This window comes from Pelophylax lessonae (assembly GCF_965119305.1).
Source record: "Pelophylax lessonae genome assembly, chromosome: 9".
Lineage (NCBI taxonomy): Eukaryota > Metazoa > Chordata > Amphibia > Anura > Ranidae > Pelophylax > Pelophylax lessonae.
Genome location: NC_138776.1, coordinates 176,562,506 through 176,587,583, shown reverse-complemented (window position 1 = coordinate 176,587,583; position 25,078 = coordinate 176,562,506). Strand labels below are relative to the sequence as shown.

Below are 25,078 nucleotides of genomic sequence, written 5' to 3'. Positions count from 1 at the left end.
GACTGACGTCAAACTACTGGCCAGGGTTCTAGCTACGCGTCTGGCTAAATTTATCGATAAGATTATTCATAAGAACCAGTCCGGTTTCATTCTATCCAGATCCACTGTGCTCAACATTAGACGTCTATTCTTAAACCTCCAGATACCTGTTAGTAATCCAGGCAATAGGGCTATTCTTTCACTAGATGCAGCCAACGCATTTGACAGTGTAGAGTGCCCTATTTGTGGGAGGTGTTTAAGTGCTTTGAAATTGGGGAAAGATTTATCGGCTGGGTAAAATTACTGTACGCAGCCCCTACACCCCGCTTACGGATAAACGGAGACTTAACAGACCCTTTTCCTCTTTTTAGGGGCACACGGCAGGGGTACCCTTTGTTCCCCCTGCTGTTTGCGTTAGCCTTGGAACCTTTAGCTACCACAATTAGATTTTCCCAGCTAATTACGGGTTTTACAATAGTCTGGGGTAGACAAAATCTCACTATATGCCGACGATACCCTTCTCTACTTGGGAAATACTGATGTTTCCCTCACAAATGCAATGCCGGTGATAAGAGATTTTGATTCCCTTTCTGGCTTTTCAATAAACTGGAGCAAATCGGTTCTTCTACCGGCAGCTGAGCTGTCTGCTCCACTGCCGGATGATGCACGGCCCCTTAGTGTGGTTATATCGTTAAAATACCCGGGGGTACAAATCACTCCGGAACCCTCCAAATACCTTGAAAAAAACGTGTTTTTTTGGTAATTGGTAGGATAACTTTAATAAAGATGGTTTGGTGTCCACAATTGCTTTATATCCTACACAATTCTCCACAATGGATACCCCGCAGATGGTTCAATCGCACTGCGTTCTTTTCAGATCCCTAATTTGGAAAAAACAGGTTGCCAGAAATCACCTTTCCACAGTGCAATATGGCAAAGACCAGGGTGGATCAGAGGTGCCTAACCCTAAGCTTTAATTTTACACATGCCATCTCCAACATCTTGGTGGCGTGCACTGCTGAATGTAACAGACCTGATCAGTGCCCCAAACTTCCAAAAGTCAGAACGGACAATCCTTTTGAGGAAACTTTGGGCCACTGTTAAAAGTAGTCTGAGACTAAAAGGTTTTCTAGAGGAAACACCGCATTGGTACAATCCAATATATGAGGTGTACAAACTGGAAGGAAATGGAAAACAGCAGGTATTCAATATATTTCCCAATTATATAACCAAAACATGTTGAAATCATTTTTGGATCTTCAGGGAGAGTTCAACTTGCCTAGACATCAGTTTTATAAGTATCTTCAGTTATGTCACGCACTACAAGCCCAGAGGCATAAATCCACCCTTTCTTTGAGTCACCCCTTACTAAGGAAAATTCTTTATAGCTTCACTAAAAAGGGCATGATCTCACATATATATGCCACTCTATTAACGCCCATACAAGACTTGGCCTCATTACCATCCACATGTGGATGGGCAAGAGACTTAGGAGACAATAGTGAGGAAACATGGGAGTGGTGTTTGCAGTCCACTCCTGCTATCTCTGTCTCGCAGTTACACAGGTTGTTGCAGTTAGTTTTGTTATACAGAGGATATCAGACTACCATTCAACTGCACCGTTGGGACAGAAGGGATTTATCTCTGTGTCCCAAATGTTGCACTGAGGAGGGATCATTAATTCACTTAATATGGCGCCGCCCAAAATTGTTATTGGAGGGAAATAACCAAAACCATATCTGGAGTATTTATGGTAGAATTCCATTGGACCCTCTAATATGAGTCTTAGGAGCAGTTGATGAGGAAATATATACTCCCCCCTCCAACACTGCAATTATCAAACTCTTGTTTATAGCGCGGAAGCTGGTAGCCATATTCTGGCCCTCTCCTTATATGCCTACCAAAAAGCAATGGGAAGAACAAGTTAATTGCTTTCTCACAAAGGAGCAGTTGACTTATCGGCACAGGAACGCCTCCCAAAAATGTTTCTCTATTTGCGAGGCCTGGTTGAATACCCCAGGTTTAGCACCACCACAACTAGTCATGCTTAGACTACTACAGATGTAAGTGATATTTATACTGTAGACCTTTATCTCTGGAGCTTAATGGTTGTGTGTAATCTTCGCTTCAACCACTACATGGGAGGACTTCGGTATTTGCCTTCTGTTCAGAGAGCTAATTTCCCAGTCAATTTCTTGTTTTCGTCCTATTTTCTCCCCCCCCCCCCCTTTTCCCTTTTTTAATTGTTTTATTGAGTTTGTGTGTGTTACAAGATACAAAACGGGTAATTTAGTGCCACTCCACGATCCTAAACAGTGTTAAAATAGGTTTTGATCACCGCATTTTATCTTCTTCAAGAGGTGTATGTACTGATTTATGATGTATGGCCTATATCCTCTCTCTTCAAATTGTACACCCTTTATTTTTATTTTCTCATTGCAATTTACTGCAATATACTGTGTGTTTATTGGTACAATAAATCTTTTTCGGATTTAAAAAAAAAAAAAAAAAAAAAAATTTGGAGAGGCTTAGTCAAAGTCCAGATATAAATTTGATTGAGATGCTGTGGCATGACCTTAAACAGGCCGTTTATGCTTGAAAACCCTCCAATGTGGCTGGATTAAAACAATTCTGAAAAAAAAACAGTGGGTAAAGATTCCTGACATTATGATGTAAAAGACTCATTGCCAGTTATCACAAACGCTTGATTGCAGTTTTTGTAGTTAAGCGTGGCACAACCAATTATTGGTTTTAGGGGGAAATTACTTTTTCACATAGGCCCAGGCAGGTTTGGACAGATTTTATCCCTCAATAAATGAAAGCATTTAAAAACTGCATTTTGTATTTACTAGGGTTATTTTTGTTTTGATAATAAAATGCATTTGATCTAAAGGATCTGCCAATGATAGCTTGGTGCCAAATACCACAACAGACCTTCAGAGGTCAATGTCTCAATGGGTTATGGTGGGTGGTCATAATGGTATAGCTGATCAGTGTTTGAAATACTTTCAGTGAATCTCTGTAGAAAGTAGATATTCTTATACCTCGCACACAGAAGCACTGCCTTCTACCTAGCAGAGAATGCAATTGTTTCAGGACCCAGTACTGTATAGGGAAAAGCTTGCCAACATTGTTAGAAAACTCAAAGAGAGACCACACACACAAACACACAAGTGTGTTTGAGAGAAAATACCAAAATAGATTTGCTGATCCGTTAGTTATTTTTGAACAATGCTCCAAGGATATGCAATCTAAAACACCTTTTGCACCGAGAAAAAGTTAGCAAGCCATAACCATCTTCATCATTAGAAACTGGTCTTAAAAAAGGACATCAAACAAGTATTTTAAAATTGATTTGATGGGAAACCAAAATAATTTGGAGTCAATGAAATACAAAGCCTGATCCATTTTTATTTTTAGAAACTGCAGCTCTATAAAGCTGCACTATCTTTCCCCATTTGTGCATCTTTAGGGACAAAAACGGAGGGTCGGGTTCCCTTTACCTGCTTATGTTTCCAGCCTCGAAGCAGAACTCCAGTATGGAGTCAATAATGTTGTAAGTCAGACAGAACTTTTGGCAACTGCTGAACATATGATGCTACATGTCGCAGGTGTTGCACCAAAATCTTCCCAGCTTTATGGCTGCCTAAAGGTGGCCATTTTTTTGTACAGCTACCTATAGCAGCTCCACATAATTTCATTTCTCACCCTAGTTAAGATTAGAAAAGAGAAACCTAGGGGGGGGGGGGGATAAAGTGATTGTAAGGAGTAATTTTTTTTTTTTTATAATAATCGATATTACTGGTTTATTTGTTTGTTGTACATGCTGGGTATAGTGCATTTCTCTCTGAAAATCTGAGTAAAATGGGACGTTCCAGAAATTATTCAGAACAGCGTACTTTGAATAAAAAGTTGATAGGAGAGGGGAAAACATATAAAGAAGTGCAGAAACCGAAAGGGTGCTCAGCTAAAATTATCTCAAATGCTTTAAAATAGCAACCAAAACCAGAAAGACATGGAAGAAAACAGAAAACTACCATCTGAATGGATTGAAGAATAACCAAAATGGCAAAACCAAGGATCAGCTCCAGTGTGATCAAGAAAAGTCTAAAGTTACCTGTGAGTACTGTAATACTAAGAAGACACCTATGTGAAGCCACGCTATCAGCAAGAAGCCCAGCAAAGTCCCAAAGTTGGAAAAAAACAATGACATGTGCTGAAGAGGTTACAATCTGCCAAAGAACACATTGACTGGCCTAAAGAGAAATGGCGCAACGTTTTGTGGACTGATGAAAGCAAGATTGTTCTTTTTTGGGTCTAGGGGCCGCAGACAGCATGTCAGATGACCCCCAAACACTGAATTCAAGCCACAGGACACGGTGAGAAAAAAAAAAAGATAATACAGTGCCTGTGGATATAAATGGAAGGGGAAACTGTGTGTATTGATGGCTGCCACTCCAATTAATGGTATTAAACCAATAAACAATATTTTAAAAAAGAGAGAGTTGCAGCGCTGAAAAAGTAAAAAGTGTAAACACCGCACTATCTAAGGTGAGCTGCTGGCACAAACAACTGGTCTACATTCCCTTTTGGGACTAATGTGGGTAAAATTGTGATCTTATCATAGACATGAAAATAAAATACTATTGCGTAATCAATTAAACTAAAAATGTGTCTCACCTAATATACATAGTGACTTCCTAGTATAGGCAATATATAAGCCATACAAATAAAGTGCAAATGCTGTACAAAATATGCAATGTCGTGCAAACTGCAGAAAAAAAATTGTGCAAAATTGCATAAATGGGGGGCGTGGACAAATAAATGCAGAAAATGAATTAAGGTAAGAAACCTTCTGCCTTTAGAGTCACTTTAAGTAACATTCTAAATACTAAAGCACTTGTAAAAGGAGAGGGAAGCCACTGGGAAATCTGAGTAGGAGCTGATCACCTAACCAATTTTATGTTTTTATCTTCATTAAAATGTATGTATAGCAGTTGGGAAGGGTTGAAGCCTCTTTCAGTTTATGTCTGCCTGTGTCAATAGAGGGCTTTCCCTTCACTTCCTGTCCTAGAGGCACAACAGGAAGGAGAGAGTCCCCTCTAAGTACAGGGAATTCCCCTCTTATACAGTTGTCAATGGAACAGGTGTCCTCTTTGAAAGATTACCTTCACCTCTTACTCTGGTGACAAATATAAAATATAGGAGTTTGAATCTACCCTGAGGGTTACACGAACACTTGAAAGGGGTTACAAATAAACCTGCACCTCTTTAGCAGCCTAGAAGCACATTAGACTATGGCCAGCTGTTCAGACCTGATCTGGCTACTAAATGGGCATTCTTAGAAAACTCTGTTATACAAACAAGTGTTTGCACTGGGCACACTTGTTTCATGTTTAAGCCTAAAGAAGAGGATGGGATACGGCTCTTTCGGGTCTTAGGGCATAAAACACCGGTATCGGAAAAATCCTTCCATCACTCAAGCAGGCTTGGCCAGAGGCATGCCTTCAGATGTACAATTGTTTCCCAATCCACCCATAAATACTCAGATTTAAAAAAGCTTAACATACAGTTTCAGACATATGTAATGAAAAAGTTAACCAGCATTCCAAAATACCTGCATAAGTTATTAGGCTGTGGCAAATGGCTGCTGAATCTAATTTCACCTGACATCTCCTCATAAGCATAGATGTGCTTAGGATCCTTCTTCTTGATCTTTTCATGCCTAGTACAAGACAAATGAAGTTGTATATTAGACCGTGAGATTTATATGAGAAGTATATGAGATGACAAATCATTAAATACAGTGGCAAAGCCAGGCTATCAGACAGCTCTAAATTCGGTCACAGTCAGAAGAGAGTATAGCACCTGCACTCTGATTACAAAGCTAAATTTGCAAATGCTTCCATAACTAATGTTATATGATCTAAAAACACATGGGCAAGATATTAAAATGAAATTCTGTTAAACATGTGAGGCCCAAAATGATATGACATCTTCCCAGAGAACCAGCAGCTTCAAGCAGAAAAAAAAAATCTAAAGCTGAACTCCAGTTAAATACGGAGATGAAACCCATATGCGAGCCATTTTAACTGCCAAAAAGGAGTGGTATTTCTGGCGACGGACCATGCTGCATAGTCGTGTCTACCAGGAAAGGAAAACTGATTTTTCTCTAACTGGACACTGAAAGGAGAAGCAGCAGACTGATAAATTCATCTCTCTCCACCTATCAGCATGATCCTTATACTAAAAACATTTAGCAGCGCTCAAACAATATGACAAGGACCGCACTGCGTGTATTCCTATAGGGTGAACTAAAAAAGTCCTATCCAGACAGAATCTAATTCGATCAGTCTTTATAGTTCTTGTGCAGATGATATAAAGTTCCATCACCACATCTCGTGTGTCCATTCCCCAGTGATATTTGCACTCACCAGATCTCTTAATTAGAATCGCTCTATATTAACCCTCCTCCTCAATATGGAATAAAAAAAGCTGACAATTCGATTGATACAAGCCAGATCACGAATTAATAGCCACTTCTCCTCATGGGATCTCAAAGGATATCAGTAACTCACATCCATAAAGGAAAGGAAATAAGCCACATAGCGTAATAATGCTAAAAAAACTATGCTGTTTATTAAATTCACCCCTTTCTCCTCCACCTATACTACTCATTTGTTCTTTTCATCTCTGTTTTGTACTATGTGCAGTAGACTCAACACTGATATGATGCTCCCTAACAGTAGCTTACAGTGCTCTCTAGGATGCTGATTGTCTAAATTTGAGATATACGTAGTAGACGTCATATGGAGACCTTTATTGTTATGTATCAGGAATGATAAACTTGTAATAGGTCATCATATTAGGTTATTTTACCCAATTCCTTATATACTGCCTTTGTTTCCTTTTTAGGTTTATGTAACTGTTATTCTGCTGAAATTTGAAATAAAGATTAAAAAAAAAAAAAAAAAAAAAAACCCCTCATATGCACTCACGAGTAGGGTTGAGCGGACACCTAGATGTCCGTGTTCGACGGGTTCGGCCGAACTTTAAAAAAAAGTCCGGGTCCGTGTCCCGGACTTTTACCGAACTTTTCCCGGACACCGAACCCCATTGAAGTCAATGGGGACCCGAACTTTAAGGCACTAAAATGGCTCTAAAACACCAAAGGAAAGGGCTAGAGTGCTGCAAATGGCAGCAAAACGTAATTAAGAGCATGGCAAGTGCTCTGCAAACAAATGTGGATAGGGAAATAACTTAAAACAACAAAAAAAAAAACAGAAAAATAAAACAATGTTCTTCTTCATCTCTGAAGGACGAGGCCCATATGGAGTAGGAGGGAGGTTGAGGTGGTGGTGGATGTGGCGGTGACATAGGCGTGCGCACAGGGTGTGCTGGGTGTGCCTGGGCACACCCTAATCACCTAGGGCACATAGCATTGCCAGTGAGGAGATGGGAAAGATCTCCCTGGGACCTGCTCTGCTCTATTTCTCCTTGCCTACAGGTACATGGCCCCGATACATTACTCTCCCTGCTGGCAAACACATGCATGTGTATTTCAACTTTGGGGTGCACACCTTAATGCAATAGGCTGCGCACACCTATGGGCGGTGTAGGTGGAAGCGGCGGTGGAGGAGGACCAGGGCCGGATTAACAGCATCATGGGCTTGGTGCTGAGGATTTTGAAGGGCCTTAAGGGCCGTGCCTTGCCATGCACCCAGAGGAGGAAGGGTGCAGCCATGCATGCCTAATTCAACATGGGATGCTGTCTCTGAAGCCCATAAACACATCCATGCATCGCCAACTGTCCCTCCTTGTCCGGCCTTCACGCTGTGTGGGGAGGTTCTGAGGGTGCTGCCTGGGGAAGCGAGCATAGAAGCCAGACTTCTGTGTTTACAAGTGACAGAAGAGCGGTAACAGTGAATATGGCCAACCCGGGGCCTATATAAAAGGTAGGGGCCTGGAGCTGCAGCTCCAATAGCCCCTACATTAATCTGGCCCTGAGGAGGAGGACGAGGTAGCCAACACTGCTTCTTTTCAAAAATTTTAAATGAGGGTACACCCCAAAAGAGTGAGAAAGAGCAAAAATGGAACAATGGGTGGGTAAGGTCGGTATCCATTGCTATTCTGCATAAGGTACGGAAAAGTCCCGTGGGATCCATGCCTGGTTCATTTTAATGAACGTGAGCTTGTCCACATTGTCTCTGGACAGGCGGCTGCGCTTGTCTGTTATAACGCCCCCAGCCGTGCTAAATACCCGTTCAGATAATACACTGGCTGCAGGGCACGCCAGCACCTCCAAGGCGTAAAGGGCAAGCTCAGGCCATGTGCCCAATTTGGAGACCCAGAAGTTGAAGGGGGCAGACCCGTCATTCACTACATGTAGGCGTGTGCACACATACTGCTCCACCATGTTGGTAAAATGCTGCCTCCTGCTAAGACGTTCCATCTGAGCTGCTGGTGCTGCTGTTTGTTGTGGCGTGCTGACAAAGCTTTTCCACATTTCGGCCATGCTAACCCTGCCTTCTGAGGTGCTGGCGGTGCCCTGGTTGCGTTGGCGACCTCCTCCTCCTCCTCCTCTGCCTTGTGCTTCCACTGTGGCCCCGCTGTCAGATGGGAATGCCAGCAGCATGGCGTCTACCAGCGTGCGCTTGTACTCGCGCATCTTGCGATCGCGCTCCAGTGAGTGAATTAAGGACGGTACGTTGTCCTTGTAACGGGGATCCAGCAGCGTGGCCACCCAGTAATCAGCACAAGTTAGAATGTGGGCAACTCGGCGGTCGTTGTGGAGACACTGCAGCATGTAATCGCTCATGTGTGCCAGGCTGCCCAGAGGCGACGAAAGGCTGTCCTCTGTGGGAGGTGTATCGTCCGTGTCCTCTGTATCCCCCCAGCCACGCACCAGTGATGGCCATGAGCTGGCCTGGGTGCCACCCTGCTGTGAACATGGTTCCATCTCCTCCTCCAGCTCCTCCTCCTCCTCATCCTCCTCATCCTCCAGAACTGTGCCCCTGCTGGACAATTGTGTCCCTGGCGTTTGTGTGTGCAGGAACCCACCCTCGGAGCCCCTTGCGAATGACTGCCCTGAAAGCCTTTGAAATGTTACCTCTTCATCCTCCTCCTCCTCCTCCTCCTCATCCTGTGCCACATCCTCTTCCATCATCGCCCAAATTGTTTTTTCAAGGAGGCATAGAAGTGGGATAGTTAAGCTGAGAATGGCGTCATTGCCACTGGCCATGTTGGTGGAGTACCCAAAACAGCGCAACAAGGCACAATATATGCAAATGTCAAATATGCAAACTATGCCGCAATTTAATGTTTTTTACACCAAAAGGGTGTGTATTGAATAGCGGAATAGGATAAAAAACTGTGTATCTCACACGTACAAACACAGACTAGGCCCGATTAAATTTTTTCCTACCCTAAAGGGAGGATGAGGAAGAGGAGTATGGAACATGCAGCACCCTCAAATCTTCAGAAGTATGAGATGAACCCCAAAAACTTGGAAAGGTGGATCTCTCTCACACGTACCAACACAGACTATCCCCCAATTTAACTGATCCCCAAAGGTTTTTGATTAAATAGCGGAATAGAAAATATGATCCAAAAAAAGTGTATGTATATCACACGTACACAACCACACTATGCCCCAATTACTATTGTTTGTACCCCTAAAAGGCTAGATGAGGAGTAGGGGGGGTATGGAACAGGCAGCACCCTCAAACCTTCAGAAGTATGAGATGAACCCCAACAACTTGGAAAGGTGGATCTCTCTCACACGTACCAACACAGACTATCCCCCAATTTAACTGATCCCCAAAGGTTTTTGATTAAATAGCGGAATAGAAAATATGATCCAAAAAAAGTGTATGTATATCACACGTACACAACCACACTAGGCCCCAATTACTATTGTTTGTACCCCTAAAAGGCTAGGAGTAGGGGGAGTATGGAACAGGCAGCACCCTCAAACCTTCAGAAGTATGAGATGAACCCCAACAACTTGGAAAGGTGGATCTCTCTCACACGTACCAACACAGACTATCCCCCAATTTAACTGATCCCCAAAGGTTTTTGATTAAATAGCGGAATAGAAAATATGATCCAAAAAAAGTGTATGTATATCACACGTACACAACCACACTGGGCCCCAATTACTATTGTTTGTACCCCTAAAAGGCTAGATGAGGAGTAGGGGGAGTATGGAACAGGCAGCACCCTCAAACCTTCAGAAGTATGAGATGAACCCCAACAACTTGGAAAGGTGGATCTCTCTCACACGTACCAACACAGACTATCCCCCAATTTAACTGATCCCCAAAGGTTTTTGATTAAATAGCGGAATAGAAAATATGATCCAAAAAAAGTGTATGTATATCACACGTACACAACCACACTAGGCCCCAATTACTATTGTTTGTACCCCTAAAAGGCTAGATGAGGAGTAGGGGGAGTATGGAACAGGCAGCACCCTCAAACCTTCAGAAGTATGAGATGAACCCCAACAACTTGGAAAGGTGGATCTCTCTCACACGTACCAACACAGACTATCCCCCAATTTAACTGATCCCCAAAGGTTTTTGATTAAATAGCGGAATAGAAAATATGATCCAAAAAAAGTGTATGTATATCACACGTACACAACCACACTAGGCCCCAATTACTATTGTTTGTACCCCTAAAAGGCTAGATGAGGAGTAGGGGGGGTATGGAACAGGCAGCACCCTCAAACCTTCAGAAGTATGAGATGAACCCCAACAACTTGGAAAGGTGGATCTCTCTCACACGTACCAACACAGACTATCCCCCAATTTAACTGATCCCCAAAGGTTTTTGATTAAATAGCGGAATAGAAAATATGATCCAAAAAAAGTGTATGTATATCACACGTACACAACCACACTAGGCCCCAATTACTATTGTTTGTACCCCTAAAAGGCTAGATGAGGAGTAGGGGGAGTATGGAACAGGCAGCACCCTCAAACCTTCAGAAGTATGAGATGAACCCCAACAACTTGGAAAGGTGGATCTCTCTCACACGTACCAACACAGACTATCCCCCAATTTAACTGATCCCCAAAGGTTTTTGATTAAATAGCGGAATAGAAAATATGATCCAAAAAAAGTGTATGTATATCACACGTACACAACCACACTAGGCCCCAATTACTATTGTTTGTACCCCTAAAAGGCTAGATGAGGAGTAGGGGGGGTATGGAACAGGCAGCACCCTCAAACCTTCAGAAGTATGAGATGAACCCCAACAACTTGGAAAGGTGGATCTCTCTCACACGTACCAACACAGACTATCCCCCAATTTAACTGATCCCCAAAGGTTTTTGATTAAATAGCGGAATAGAAAATATGATCCAAAAAAAGTGTATGTATATCACACGTACACAACCACACTGGGCCCCAATTACTATTGTTTGTACCCCTAAAAGGCTAGATGAGGAGTAGGGGGGGTATGGAACAGGCAGCACCCTCAAACCTTCAGAAGTATGAGATGAACCCCAACAACTTGGAAAGGTGGATCTCTCTCACACGTACCAACACAGACTATCCCCCAATTTAACTGATCCCCAAAGGTTTTTGATTAAATAGCGGAATAGAAAATATGATCCAAAAAAAGTGTATGTATATCACACGTACACAACCACACTAGGCCCCAATTACTATTGTTTGTACCCCTAAAAGGCTAGATGAGGAGTAGGGGGGGTATGGAACAGGCAGCACCCTCAAACCTTCAGAAGTATGAGATGAACCCCAACAACTTGGAAAGGTGGATCTCTCTCACACGTACCAACACAGACTATCCCCCAATTTAACTGATCCCCAAAGGTTTTTGATTAAATAGCGGAATAGAAAATATGATCCAAAAAAAGTGTATGTATATCACACGTACACAACCACACTAGGCCCCAATTACTATTGTTTGTACCCCTAAAAGGCTAGGAGTAGGGGGAGTATGGAACAGGCAGCACCCTCAAACCTTCAGAAGTATGAGATGAACCCCAACAACTTGGAAAGGTGGATCTCTCTCACACGTACCAACACAGACTATCCCCCAATTTAACTGATCCCCAAAGGTTTTTGATTAAATAGCGGAATAGAAAATATGATCCAAAAAAAGTGTATGTATATCACATGACACAACCACACTAGGCCCCAATTACTATTGTTTGTACCCCTAAAAGGCTAGATGAGGAGTAGGGGGGGTATGGAACAGGCAGCACCCTCAAACCTTCAGAAGTATGAGATGAACCCCAACAACTTGGAAAGGTGGATCTCTCTCACACGTACCAACACAGACTATCCCCCAATTTAACTGATCCCCAAAGGTTTTTGATTAAATAGCGGAATAGAAAATATGATCCAAAAAAAGTGTATGTATATCACACGTACACAACCACACTAGGCCCCAATTACTATTGTTTGTACCCCTAAAAGGCTAGGAGTAGGGGGAGTATGGAACAGGCAGCACCCTCAAACCTTCAGAAGTATGAGATGAACCCCAACAACTTGGAAAGGTGGATCTCTCTCACACGTACCAACACAGACTATCCCCCAATTTAACTGATCCCCAAAGGTTTTTGATTAAATAGCGGAATAGAAAATATGATCCAAAAAAAGTGTATGTATATCACACGTACACAACCACACTGGGCCCCAATTACTATTGTTTGTACCCCTAAAAGGCTAGATGAGGAGTAGGGGGAGTATGGAACAGGCAGCACCCTCAAACCTTCAGAAGTATGAGATGAACCCCAACAACTTGGAAAGGTGGATCTCTCTCACACGTACCAACACAGACTATCCCCCAATTTAACTGATCCCCAAAGGTTTTTGATTAAATAGCGGAATAGAAAATATGATCCAAAAAAAGTGTATGTATATCACACGTACACAACCACACTGGGCCCCAATTACTATTCTTTGTACCCCTAAAAGGCTAGGAGTAGGGGGAGTATGGAACAGGCAGCACCCTCAAACCTTCAGAAGTATGAGATGAACCCCAACAACTTGGAAAGGTGGATCTCTCTCACACGTACCAACACAGACTATCCCCCAATTTAACTGATCCCCAAAGGTTTTTGATTAAATAGCGGAATAGAAAATATGATCCAAAAAAAGTGTATGTATATCACACGTACACAACCACACTAGGCCCCAATTACTATTGTTTGTACCCCTAAAAGGCTAGATGAGGAGTAGGGGGGGTATGGAACAGGCAGCACCCTCAAACCTTCAGAAGTATGAGATGAACCCCAACAACTTGGAAAGGTGGATCTCTCTCACACGTACCAACACAGACTATCCCCCAATTTAACTGATCCCCAAAGGTTTTTGATTAAATAGCGGAATAGAAAATATGATCCAAAAAAAGTGTATGTATATCACACGTACACAACCACACTAGGCCCCAATTACTATTGTTTGTACCCCTAAAAGGCTAGATGAGGAGTAGGGGGGGTATGGAACAGGCAGCACCCTCAAACCTTCAGAAGTATGAGATGAACCCCAACAACTTGGAAAGGTGGATCTCTCTCACACGTACCAACACAGACTATCCCCCAATTTAACTGATCCCCAAAGGTTTTTGATTAAATAGCGGAATAGAAAATATGATCCAAAAAAAGTGTATGTATATCACACGTACACAACCACACTAGGCCCCAATTACTATTGTTTGTACCCCTAAAAGGCTAGATGAGGAGTAGGGGGAGTATGGAACAGGCAGCACCCTCAAACCTTCAGAAGTATGAGATGAACCCCAACAACTTGGAAAGGTGGATCTCTCTCACACGTACCAACACAGACTATCCCCCAATTTAACTGATCCCCAAAGGTTTTTGATTAAATAGCGGAATAGAAAATATGATCCAAAAAAAGTGTATGTATATCACACGTACACAACCACACTGGGCCCCAATTACTATTGTTTGTACCCCTAAAAGGCTAGATGAGGAGTAGGGGGAGTATGGAACAGGCAGCACCCTCAAACCTTCAGAAGTATGAGATGAACCCCAACAACTTGGAAAGGTGGATCTCTCTCACACGTACCAACACAGACTATCCCCCAATTTAACTGATCCCCAAAGGTTTTTGATTAAATAGCGGAATAGAAAATATGATCCAAAAAAAGTGTATGTATATCACACGTACACAACCACACTAGGCCCCAATTACTATTGTTTGTACCCCTAAAAGGCTAGATGAGGAGTAGGGGGAGTATGGAACAGGCAGCACCCTCAAACCTTCAGAAGTATGAGATGAACCCCAACAAATTGGAAAGGTGGATCTCTCTCACACGTACCAACACAGACTATCCCCCAATTTAACTGATCCCCAAAGGTTTTTGATTAAATAGCGGAATAGAAAATATGATCCAAAAAAAGTGTATGTATATCACACGTACACAACCACACTAGGCCCCAATTACTATTGTTTGTACCCCTAAAAGGCTAGGAGTAGGGGGAGTATAGAACAGGCAGCACCCTCAAACCTTCAGAAGTATGAGATGAACCCCAACAACTTGGAAAGGTGGATCTCTCTCACACGTACCAACACAGACTATCCCCCAATTTAACTGATCCCCAAAGGTTTTTGATTAAATAGCGGAATAGAAAATATGATCCAAAAAAAGTGTATGTATATCACACGTACACAACCACACTGGGCCCCAATTACTATTGTTTGTACCCCTAAAAGGCTAGATGAGGAGTAGGGGGAGTATGGAACAGGCAGCACCCTCAAACCTTCAGAAGTATGAGATGAACCCCAACAACTTGGAAAGGTGGATCTCTCTCACACGTACCAACACAGACTATCCCCCAATTTAACTGATCCCCAAAGGTTTTTGATTAAATAGCGGAATAGAAAATATGATCCAAAAAAAGTGTATGTATATCACACGTACACAACCACACTGGGCCCCAATTACTATTCTTTGTACCCCTAAAAGGCTAGGAGTAGGGGGAGTATGGAACAGGCAGCACCCTCAAACCTTCAGAAGTATGAGATGAACCCCAACAACTTGGAAAGGTGGATCTCTCTCACACGTACCAACACAGACTATCCCCCAATTTAACTGATCCCCAAAGGTTTTTGATTAAATAGCGGAATAGAAAATATGATCCAAAAAAAGTGTATGTATATCACACGTACACAACCACACTAGGCCCCAATTACTATTGTTTGTACCCCTAAAAGGCTAGATGAGGAGTAGGGGGAGTATGGAACAGGCAGCACCCTCAAATCTTCAGAAGTATGAGATTGTGTTCACTGTACCCCACAAAGATTGAGTTCACTGCACCCCACAATGATTGTGTTCACTGCACCCCACAAAGATTGTGTTCACTGCACCTCACAAAGATTGTGTTCACTGTACCCCCCAAAGATTGTGTTCACTGCACCCCACAAAGATTCTGTTCACTGTACCCCACAAAGATTGTGTTCACTGCACCCTAAAAGGATGTTGTTCACTGCACCCCACAAAGATTGTGTTCACTGCACCCTAAAAGGATGTTGTTCACTGCACCCCAAAAAGATTGTGTTCACTGTACCCCCCCAAAGATTGTGTTCACTGCACCCCACAAAGATTGTGTTCACTGCACCCCAAAAAGATTGTGTTCACTGTACCCCCCAAAGATTGTGTTCACTGCACCCCAAAAAGATTGTGTTCACTGTACCCCCCAAAGATTGTGTTCACTGCACCCCACAAAGATTCTGTTCACTGTACCCCACAAAGATTGTGTTCACTGCACCCCAAAAAGATTGTGTTCACTGTACCCCCCCAAAGATTGTGTTCACTGCACCCCACAAAGATTCTGTTCACTGCACCCCACAAAGGATTTTGTTCACTGCACCCCAAAAAGATTGTGTTCACTGCACCCCAAAAAGATTGTGTTCACTGCACCCCAAAAAGGATTTTGATCACTGCACCCCAAAAAGGATGTTGTTCACTGCACCCCAAAAATGATTTTGTTCACTCCACCCCAAAAAGATTGTGTTCACTGCACCCCACAAAGATTGTGTTCACTGCACCCCAAAAAGATTGTGTTCACTGCACCCCAAAAAGATTGTGTTCACTGTACCCCCCAAAGATTGTGTTCACTGCACCCCACAAAGATTCTGTTCACTGTACCCCACAAAGATTGTGTTCACTGCACCCCAAAAAGATTGTGTTCACTGCACCCCAAAAAGATTGTGTTCACTGCACCCCAAAAAGGATGTTGTTCACTGCACCCCAAAAAGGATGTTGTTCACTCCACCCCAAAAAGATTGTGTTCACTCCACCCCAAAAAGATTGTGTTCACTGCACCCCAAAAAGGATGTTGTTCACTGCACCCCACAAAGATTGCGTTCACTGCACCCCAAAAAGATTGTGTTCACTGCACCCCAAAAATGATTTTGTTCACTGCACCCCAAAAAGGATTTTGTTCACTGCACCCCAAAAAGGATGTTGTTCACTGCACCCCACAAAGATTGTGTTCACTGCACACCAAAAAGGATTGTGTTCACTGCACCCCAAAAAGATTTTGTTCACTGCACCCCAAAAAGATTGTGTTCACTGCAGCCCAAAAAGATTGTGTTCACTGCAGCCCAAAAAGATTGTGTTCACTGCAGCTCACACACAGAAAAATGGATGTGGATCACTGACACCTGCCTATCTCCAATCCCACACCACACAGCAATATCGATTGTAGTTTGTAGAACACAGTTTCCCTAAAATTCAGCAGACTCTGTCCCTAACAGGATTGAGAAGAGATTGTAGATCAGGATTGAGTGCAGATTCACCCCACCCCCCACACAGCAATATCGATTGTAGTTTGTAGAAGACACTGACCCTATAATTCAGCAGACTCTATCCCTAAAATGCCTACAACTCGCCCTGCCTAAACACTCCGACCTGTCCCTCAATTCTATCCGGACACAAATGGTTTTTTCCTGCCTATCTTTCCCTAATCAGCAGCCAGCACATTGATGTGTGCTCTGTCCCTTAGCTAAGCAGCAGAATGACGCTGCTGCGGCGGCTGCCTCGAACTTATAAAGACTTGGTCACATGCTTCAGACGGCCAATCACAGCTACTAAGACATTTGCAGGCATGGCTGGGATGGCTTAAGGCACACCAGTTAAACGATTGTTGATTGGCTGTTGAAAGCCCGCCATGAAAAGAGCGCCAAAGCATGCAAAACCCGGAAATAAAACGACCGAACACGGATTTTTACCCGAACATACAGTAAAGTGTCCGTGTCCGTGTTCGGGTAAAAAAAATCCAATTATTCGGTACGAACACGAATAATACAGTCCGTGTTCGCTCAACACTACTCACGAGCATAAAACAATATCACAGCAATTCAATATCCAAAAAGGTTCCACATTGGAATATAATTCGTCACTTGCTCGATCCTGCACTCTCTCAATCACCTCTCCCAATTGAATTGTGAGCGGCGATATCCGGGTCGAGATAGACAGATGGCAGGGATGGGTGTTGAATTGGATTCCTTCTGGATAGGACTTTTTAGTTCACCCTATAGGAAGACACGCGGTATGGTCCTTGTCATATTGTCTGAGCGCTGCTAAATGTTTTTCAGATTATATTTTATGCTGCCAAAGATTCCTGATTTATGACCAACTTTATAAAGCAGCAGCTAGAGGTTGATTTACAATCATTTTTTGATAGGTGTGCTTTCCTCTGCTACATGAGCGCTTGGGTATTTGGTTCATTTGTTAAGTATATGACCCTTGTACTGCAGCATAACGGACTTTCCATTTGTGCTGTTCTGCCAGCCGCCCCCCTCAATTTATTTTAATGCAAGCTGTGTAAGTACCAATGAATATTAAGGGGTACTTACCCTGCAAAAAAGATGTATTTATGAACACAGAGTCTTCTATATCTGCCTGGAGTTCAGCTTTAAAATTATATCTACAAGGAAGAGTATTGGTCTTATTGGCTGTAAGGCAGTCGACAGTGGCTTTGATTCCCACTCTCCCTCCCAAACAAGCACTGTATACACATTATTTATTTTTTTAAATAAAAACTTAAAGTTATATTATGTTAGCATTACTAGAATTAAAAATTAAAAAAAATGTTTAAGAAAAAAACTCCTATTTTGGGTCCATTTCTTTGTCACCGGAGAAATAAATTAAAGTGGTTCTAAAGCCTTAGGGTTTTTTACCGTAATGCATTAGCAATCAAATGCTTTAGAGTTGGAGAGCAGGGGGGGGGGGGGGGGCAGGCTGAGCCGCCAGCTCTGTCTCAATAGGCGCAGACAGGGCTGCTCGGAGGTGAGCACGCACAGCTGCCCCCATGGAAAGTGGCTTTCTATAGAGGGCATTTGCTGAAGAGGAGGAGACTGGAGCACCAACGGGGGACCCAGAAGAACAGGATCAGGGCTGCTCTGTGCAAAACCATTACACAGAGCAGGTGTTTATAACATGTTCATTATTTTAATAGAAAAAAAAAATTAAGCTTAAGGCCCCTTTCAGAAGGGGCAGACTCCGTCAACCTGAATCTGCCGCTCAGCGGGGGATCACTCCGCTGATCCCCGCTGAGTAGGCGGATGACAGGCCCGTGTTCGCTTTACTATGCGGATATGGAAAGGAGAAGATATGCAGAGTGAACACAGACACAGCTCGCTGTTCTCTATGGTGAAGTCAGATGGAAACGGACTGCCTGTCTATTTTCATCCGACTGTCAACCAATCCACCAGATGGCTGGGGAATGGATTCCCATCCGTCTGTTTTTAGCAGACCGGATCGGATGGGATGCCGGTGGGTGTCAGCAGACATACGTCCGCTGACATTAGCAGCTCCATAGAGAGCTATGGATGATCCAATGGGGTCCGCCAGGAAAACTAACAGGCGGACCTGATCTGTCAGTCAGTGTGAAAGGTGCCTTAATGTCGCTTTAAATTTTCCTTTTGAATGTTCAGGTTGAATTTACTGCCACTGACCCAGTGATCATAGAAACCTCAATTCAGCTCAAATTGAAGAAAAACAATACCTCTACAGCAAAGAACATTTCAGCAGAGTGCTCACCAAGTGAAAGGCTGCATGTTATGTAGAAATGGCCTGAAACCAGCTATACATTCAAAAACCATTGTACCAAAGCTCCAGTAATCCACTGTCACACTGTATGGCTTGTTTTCAAACAGTTCTGGGGCCTACGGTTAAAGGAAAAGACATAACAGATATAAAATTACTTAAAAATAATCTAACAGTTTTTTTTACCTTTACTAAATATAAGGTCTTGGTAAAGGCATCATAAAGTGCTGTCTCTCAATATACCACAGAAATAAGATCTGTAAAGGCTTATACACAACATACCCCCTCCCAATCCATAATCTGAATTTGACTTTCAGATAAATTTTTTTAATACATTTTATATATAAAAATATCCAGCCCCCCCAATGAAAGCATTAGTGCTTCCACGTGTCTGCAGAGAGAGCTGCAGTTTACAATAAGACTTCATGCAGACAAGACATTTAGTTCCCGTGCCTGATTCTGGCATTTTTGTGTGGGTGGAAGGCACAGGTGCACAGTCCAGACCCGCTGCCAGCAGCCTATGAAAGTTTATGAGAAGCTGGAAAATGAAGAAGCTGGACGGGGATGAATGCTGTAGAGTGGTAATAATGTTGACTTCATGAACACAGGAATGAATACCAAGAGCGCAAGAAATCTGTGATAAGGGCATCAATTAGTCCCTGGATGTATATGGCTCTAAATATTACTTTTCTTGTTTTGTTTTCCAAAGTTGAAGCTGGGGAGAGAATCCTGAGACTGCTCAGACTCTCCCCTCATTCACAGATCGATAAGTAGTGTGATCAATGAAAGAACTTCTCAATGGAGGAGAGATGTCCCTGTCCCAAAGCTGGTAAACGTCACTGTGCTAAAAAGTTTAACAGCAAGAAGAGGACAGGACAGCCCTGCAGTGAAGATTTCTACCGACTCCAACAGCCTGCACATAATGAGACATTCAATACAGTTAAGTAATGTAATTAAAGATGTGGAGCAAAGAAAAATGTTTAAAGTGGTCCTAAAGGCTCAAGGTTTTTTACCTTCATGCATTCTATGCATGATGGTAAAAAAACTTTGTGTGCAGCAGCACCCCCAGCCCCCCTAATATCTACTTGAGCCCAATAGCGATCCAACTCTCCGGGGACTCCCTTTCCTTATTGGATGAGACAGCAGTAGAATCACAGCCAAGGAGGAGAGAGAGGGGGCAGGGCCGAGAACAGGCTGTGTGTGTGTGAATGAACACACTGAGCAGTGGCTTGGGAGCGAGTCTGCTTGGGTACCCCCATAGCAAGCGACTTGCTCTGGGGGCACTCAACAGGAGGAAGGGGCCAGGAGCTCCAAAAAGAGGAGGACCGCTGGTCCTCTGTGCAAAACCACTGCACAAAGCAGGTTAGTATAACATTCACAGACGTAGCCTTTTACGGGGGAAACGCGTCAGCAGGAGACAGGAGTTGAGACGTTACTGTGATCCGGATCTGCTGGGGCAATCCATGGTCAGACCTTCCTCTATGCCACCTTACTGCTTTTATCTGATTGCAAGTGCAATAGTTGTTTGTTTAATCAATTTTAAGCTTACATACTGCACTAGGAGTCTCTCCTCTGCTTATCCACATAAATAACATGGTCTGAGTGAGAGGAAAGCTGTAGGTGAAGGCTGAGCCGCACATCATAAAGGCATGCGATCCATCCGAGAGGTGTCTGCGATTGTGATTACAGAGCTGCACACAATATTTGTAATCCAGAGCAGATTTTGATCTCCTATTACTTAGAGATCATGAGATTCTGGTAAGAGGCACATTATCTCTATACACGGGTAGCGCACTGGGAATTAGCGTTTATTACTAGGAGTGGTGTATTTCTTTTCATCACCCAAGTTTGGAATACAAGAACATTGATTTGTTTATATTTTATTGAAATAAGGACACTATTTTTTACCTAACTGGATATTAAGTTTCTGTTATGTGTATTGTTCATCATTATGTGATTGTTCACTGATCGGAAAATTAGTTAGCACACGGTTAGTTGTTAGATGCGCATTTTTCACTGTTTTTTCAATATTTGTTTGTTTTCGGTATTTGGAAATTGTTTAGAGTGCAGCAATCTTTCCATTTTCATTTTTGATTCAGCGTGAGGTATACCATATATATTTCCCCAAATATAACATTTTTTTTTTTTGTTAATTGCCTTTAATATCACTTTAACTAAACTTCGGCTTTAATTGATTATTTTCCTTCCACGTCCCAATTATGTGTCACTTTGTGTTGGTCTATCGCATAATATTCCACTAAAACACATCTACATTTTTGGTTGTAACATAACAAAATGTGGAAAATTTCAAGGGGTATGAATACTTTTTCAAGGCATTGTATGTGATGCACATTGTTCATTATGGTTTAATATAAGTTAACTTTATCCCCTGCTAAGACTGGCATAATGGAAAGCCTTGGGTTTGTGGGTGCTGGTCTAGAACTAAACAGCTATACAATCCAGAAGCCACTTATCTTTCTAGACACTACAATTTAGCTTTAAGAAAACATGGATGCATAGTTGAAAGAGGTGACTGAAAATAGAGCTTATAAAACCACAGAACTTCAGAGAAATGAGAAAACGGAAAACCAATGCACATTTAAATCTACATGGCAAACTGCAGTCTGCTATGTAACTATTATGGCAGTTTATATATATATCTTAGCACGTTAAAGGGGGAATATTAGGTTTGTACAAGGCATATATGCCTTCAGAAATCTCAGACAATATAATGGCGCCAAATATATTTTTCTATCCCTGTCCTTTGAACAGCTGGGTACCACTCACAGGAATACTTCTGCAGACTTGGATCATTAATACCAGTCATGAATTAAGCAGAACAAATGTATACATACCAAATACTGTAAGGTCCCAACAAATGATGTACACAGGCTTCCTTGATCTAGATCCTTGGCATATCCCAGGTCTATAATTTTATGCACAGTCTAAAAGTAGAAGTAATGATTAGAATTTATAGATGTTGCAATGCAATGCAATTGAAACTATTAAAAAATAAAAGATTGAATGAAATGCAGCTTTAAACAAAACGAAAATATATAGAAATAGTCCAGAACGCATCACTAGTAAAAAGCTTAGTTATACACTATAACAGTGTTTCTCAACCTTTTAAACTTTGTGGAACCCCTGGCAAAAAGTCTGAGATCTAGGGGAACCCCTGAATAATTTTCATATCTACAGCTCACAGAACATTGATGTTATAAGTGAGCTGTTGATATAAGAATTATTTTTAGAAAAAAATAATTAATAGAATGAATATTAAAACTTACCTATTTATTGTGAAACTTGTGCTTGCTTTTTTGTTTTTGCACAGATGTTCAATTCTGGGTCCAACTTGAGATAAACAGCGTACAGGGGGTCAGGAGGGCACAGTACAAAGGGGGGTACACTATGTGAGAGGAGGGCACATTACGTGGGAGGAGGGAACATTACATGGGACAGAGCACAGTGTGGGGGACACAGCTGGGCACACTACTGTATCCGCTTCTTTCTAAGGCAGAGGCGGTTGTTGTTAGTGCTCTAATGGTGCGCTGTTCCCCAGCAGCCCCTCCTGTCCATCCCAGATGATGTCATACAAGCACCTGGGATGGAGAGGAGGGGCCGGCGGGGAACAGCAGGCCACAGCCAATAGTATCTCACCCACTGCCCTGCATGTGTCAGCAGAGGTGAAGGGATCTACCGGTCAGCTGCCTGCAAGATAGATCGCCGCAGAACTCTGGTTGAGAAACACTGCTCTAGAATAAAATCTTTAATAACCACAGAAGAGTTGGCCATCTAAATAGGCTGGGCACAGCAAGCTAAATCATACAATAGCTATCATACATCCTATTCTCATTCTCATCTCACCTTCCCATTACAGTCTTGTAGCACAATATTTTCTGGTTTCAAGTCTCTGTGTATAATACGATTTGAATGCAGATACTGAATACCAGATCCTAAAAGCAGAAGATATTTTAAAAAGAATTTGGAAAATTTGGGCAAAAAAAATATTTTTTTTTTACAGGAAAGATGTTTTCTAGTCCAACAACATATACATTAAAAAAACAAACAACCATCATATACATATATATTTTAGTTACACAGTTAATCTGGTTGAAAAAAAGACAAGCCCATACAGTTCAACCACTATAAAAAAAAAAAAAACCTCAAAATCCCACAAACAGAAAACCTCCATAGATACAATCCTATTACCACAACAGTCCACGACAACAACCATCAACAGTTGATCCAGAGGAAGGCAACCCCCCCCCTCCCAATAAAGCATGATCCAATTTGCTTCAGCAGGGAAAAAAAATTCCTTCCTGATCCCCCAATAGGATATCGGATATTCCCTGGATCACCTTTACCTATAAATACTAGTATCCATTTATATTATGTGCACTTAGGAAAGAATCCAGGCATTTTTAAACAACAGGCTTCAGTGTGTGGGAGTGTGCAGGAGAGGCAGCCGACAACGGAAGCCCCATAGTAACTCTATGGGTGACGTCGCTTCCCAGGCATTTCCCAGCCATTGTCAGTTCTCTCCTGCACACCGCATCTGACGCTGAAGACCGGCCCGGCTTCAGAAAAGGTATGTATAGCAATTTTTCTTTACAGGGTTAGATGGATTTGTTTTAGAATGTGGCTGAGAGTAGATTTAGCATTAGAAAGTTTTTGGCTAACTTATACTTCAATACAAGAAAGGACTTTGCTTGCTTTGGAAAGCACAGCTTGGCATTGCCTACTATTATTAAGCTTGTGATCTACCAAAACACCCCAGATCGTTCTCCACCATTTATTCCCCCAGTTGTACTCCCCCTAGTATGTATGATGCGTAGATCATTTTAGCCCCCAAGTGCATAACTTTACAATTTTCAACATTAAACCTCATTTGCCACATAGCTGCCCAATGAAACAGTGCATTGAGGTTTGCTTGTAAGTTGGAGACATCCTGTAAGAACGTTATTCCACTGCACAGCTAGGTGTCATTAGCAAAGACTAAAATGGTAAGAATAAGATAAAAATAAGATAACAAAAAAAAAAAAAACGCTTAGCAGGTCTAAAAATAGAAATCAAGTTCTGGCTGCAATACTTTTCGCCTTTTCGTGATGCTGTCCCAACACACCAACTCTGATCCAGCACTCAGCACCATCCAACCAACTTCCTGTGAGCTCAGGTCATCAGATACTACCCATGGAGGCACAGCACTCACGGACAGAGCAGCACTCACATCTCAGTAATTGAGTGTCTCAATGACCAGGAATAGTAGGTTGCTGCTGCCAAAGAAGAGGAAGGACTTGTGTCATACCTGGTAAGTCCAAAAAGCAGCAGGATTTAAGGTATACATCAATATTTTTTTTTGTATTTTAAAATGCCAGGAACCAAGGTGAGGGAGGGGAGAATTAAAGCAGTATTAAAACGCAAAAGCAAATATTTCTTATATTGCAGCCTACCAATTTGTAGATGTGATGGCTGTATTTGTTTCCGTTTTTAGACTTTAATCTTTTTCTATTTTCATCCAGTGATCCAGCCAGGAAGTCTGTTGTTTTTCAGCAGAAAAGCTCTCTTGTAATTACATTTTCAAAGGACATTTTCAAAAGGGAGGCTTCTGCAGAGCTGAAAACACCACATTAAGATCCCAAGGCAGCAACGGAGCCCACACTGAAGGAACCAAACATCGAACACCCTGAAGAAAGCTTTGCACCAGGGAGTGTGAGGCCAAAGGTCATTGGAAAAAGACAGCCAAAGCCGATACCTGGCTCTTGATAGTACTCAAGGCCAATTTCTGTTCAACCTTCCATTGAAGGAAGCCGAAGATCCGATCCACCGAGAAGGAGCGAGGAAGAGACTCAAGAGACACGCAATGCACGTCTTCTATGTACGATGGTAGATCTTCCTAATAGTGGATTTCCTAGCTTTCAACAGCGTAGGGAACACCAACTCAGACAAACCTCCACCCTTCAGCACCTGGCTTTCAACAGCCAAGCCGCCAAAGCCAGCGACTGTAAAGCAAGAGGGAATATCGGTCCTTGGGACAGCAGATCCTCC

General features: G+C 42.4%; 1 protein-coding gene across 1 annotated transcript in view; it reads right to left on the bottom strand.

The window, feature by feature from the left end:
- CHUK (component of inhibitor of nuclear factor kappa B kinase complex) overlaps positions 1 to 25,078 on the bottom strand; it is a 78,153-nt gene that overhangs the window by 37,404 nt on the left and 15,671 nt on the right. Inside the window, exons 5-8 of the mRNA XM_082268422.1 lie at positions 22,898 to 22,986; positions 21,889 to 21,978; positions 19,028 to 19,152; positions 5,597 to 5,704 (exon numbers count right to left, since the gene is read on the bottom strand). Of these exons, the coding sequence (XP_082124548.1) occupies positions 5,597 to 5,704; positions 19,028 to 19,152; positions 21,889 to 21,978; positions 22,898 to 22,986 (412 nt within the window). The remainder of the gene's footprint in view (positions 1 to 5,596; positions 5,705 to 19,027; positions 19,153 to 21,888; positions 21,979 to 22,897; positions 22,987 to 25,078) is intronic.